At 55.0% G+C, this 804-nt stretch overlaps 1 protein-coding gene across 1 annotated transcript in view; it reads left to right on the top strand.

The window, feature by feature from the left end:
• The first annotated feature begins 523 nt into the window (after positions 1–523).
• The window catches only part of NFIA (nuclear factor I A), a 271739-nt gene continuing 271458 nt past the window's right edge, over positions 524–804 (top strand). The window contains exon 1 of the mRNA XM_019474142.1: positions 524–667. Coding sequence (XP_019329687.1) covers positions 524–667 — 144 coding nt within the window. The remainder of the gene's footprint in view (positions 668–804) is intronic.

The following is an 804-nucleotide window of genomic DNA, read 5'->3' on the forward strand; positions in this document are numbered from 1 at the left end:
TAACACCGAACAACCAGATAAATACTTTTTTGCTCTGAAACCCTTACTGGCATTAGCGACCATGCTAAATAAAGTCATCAGAGCTGCCCTTACTGGGCCGGTTAGGAAGGGGGAAGCAGGACGAAGCACATCCACCTCTAAGACCATCAGCAGGCCAGGCCAAGCCAACAGCTGGTGTAAATTAGCATGTGAAGGGAGTGCAAGTTCATCCATTTACATCAGCCGAAGACCTGTCCTTGTGTATTAATGTTCCCCGACGCTGAAGCCACCTGCCTAGCTTCCATTTTACTGAGCAAATTTTGTCTCCCGTGGGACATCTGCTCGGTCGCGTGAAAAAGCACCCTTTCCTTCAGGTAGAAGGAAGAACCTCTGTGCTAATTGCAGTGTGCTGGGACCCTGTGAACCTCACAGACCCGCTGCAGACGGGGCTCTGCCCTCAGGACAGCCTCCGAGGGGTGATGCTGATGGTGTCCCCAGAGGAGCTGGGTTGTGGGAAATGTGCCCTTGGTTTTACCCGGGAAGCATGGCGCCTGCCTCCTCCCTTCTCCTCCAAAAACCCTCTGGGATTATGGAGGTGACCAGGAAGCCGGGGGAAGGAGCAGGGGACACCCGACCTTCCCCTTCCCACTTGCAGGTGGCGGGACAAGGCAGGCCTGGCTCTGCTAAGGTAGGATCCACACACCGTGGCTGACGGAAGCCGCGGGCAAAGCAAGGGTGAAGCTGCCCAGAGTCACGTTTTGCTTTGAGGTTTTAATCTGGATTATCTTCCCCGGGTTTGCCGGGTTTGGAAGCAAGGGGTGGCCT

This window comes from Aptenodytes forsteri, unplaced genomic scaffold (assembly GCF_000699145.1).
Source record: "Aptenodytes forsteri isolate BGI_AS27 unplaced genomic scaffold, ASM69914v1 Scaffold119, whole genome shotgun sequence".
NCBI lineage: Eukaryota > Metazoa > Chordata > Aves > Sphenisciformes > Spheniscidae > Aptenodytes > Aptenodytes forsteri.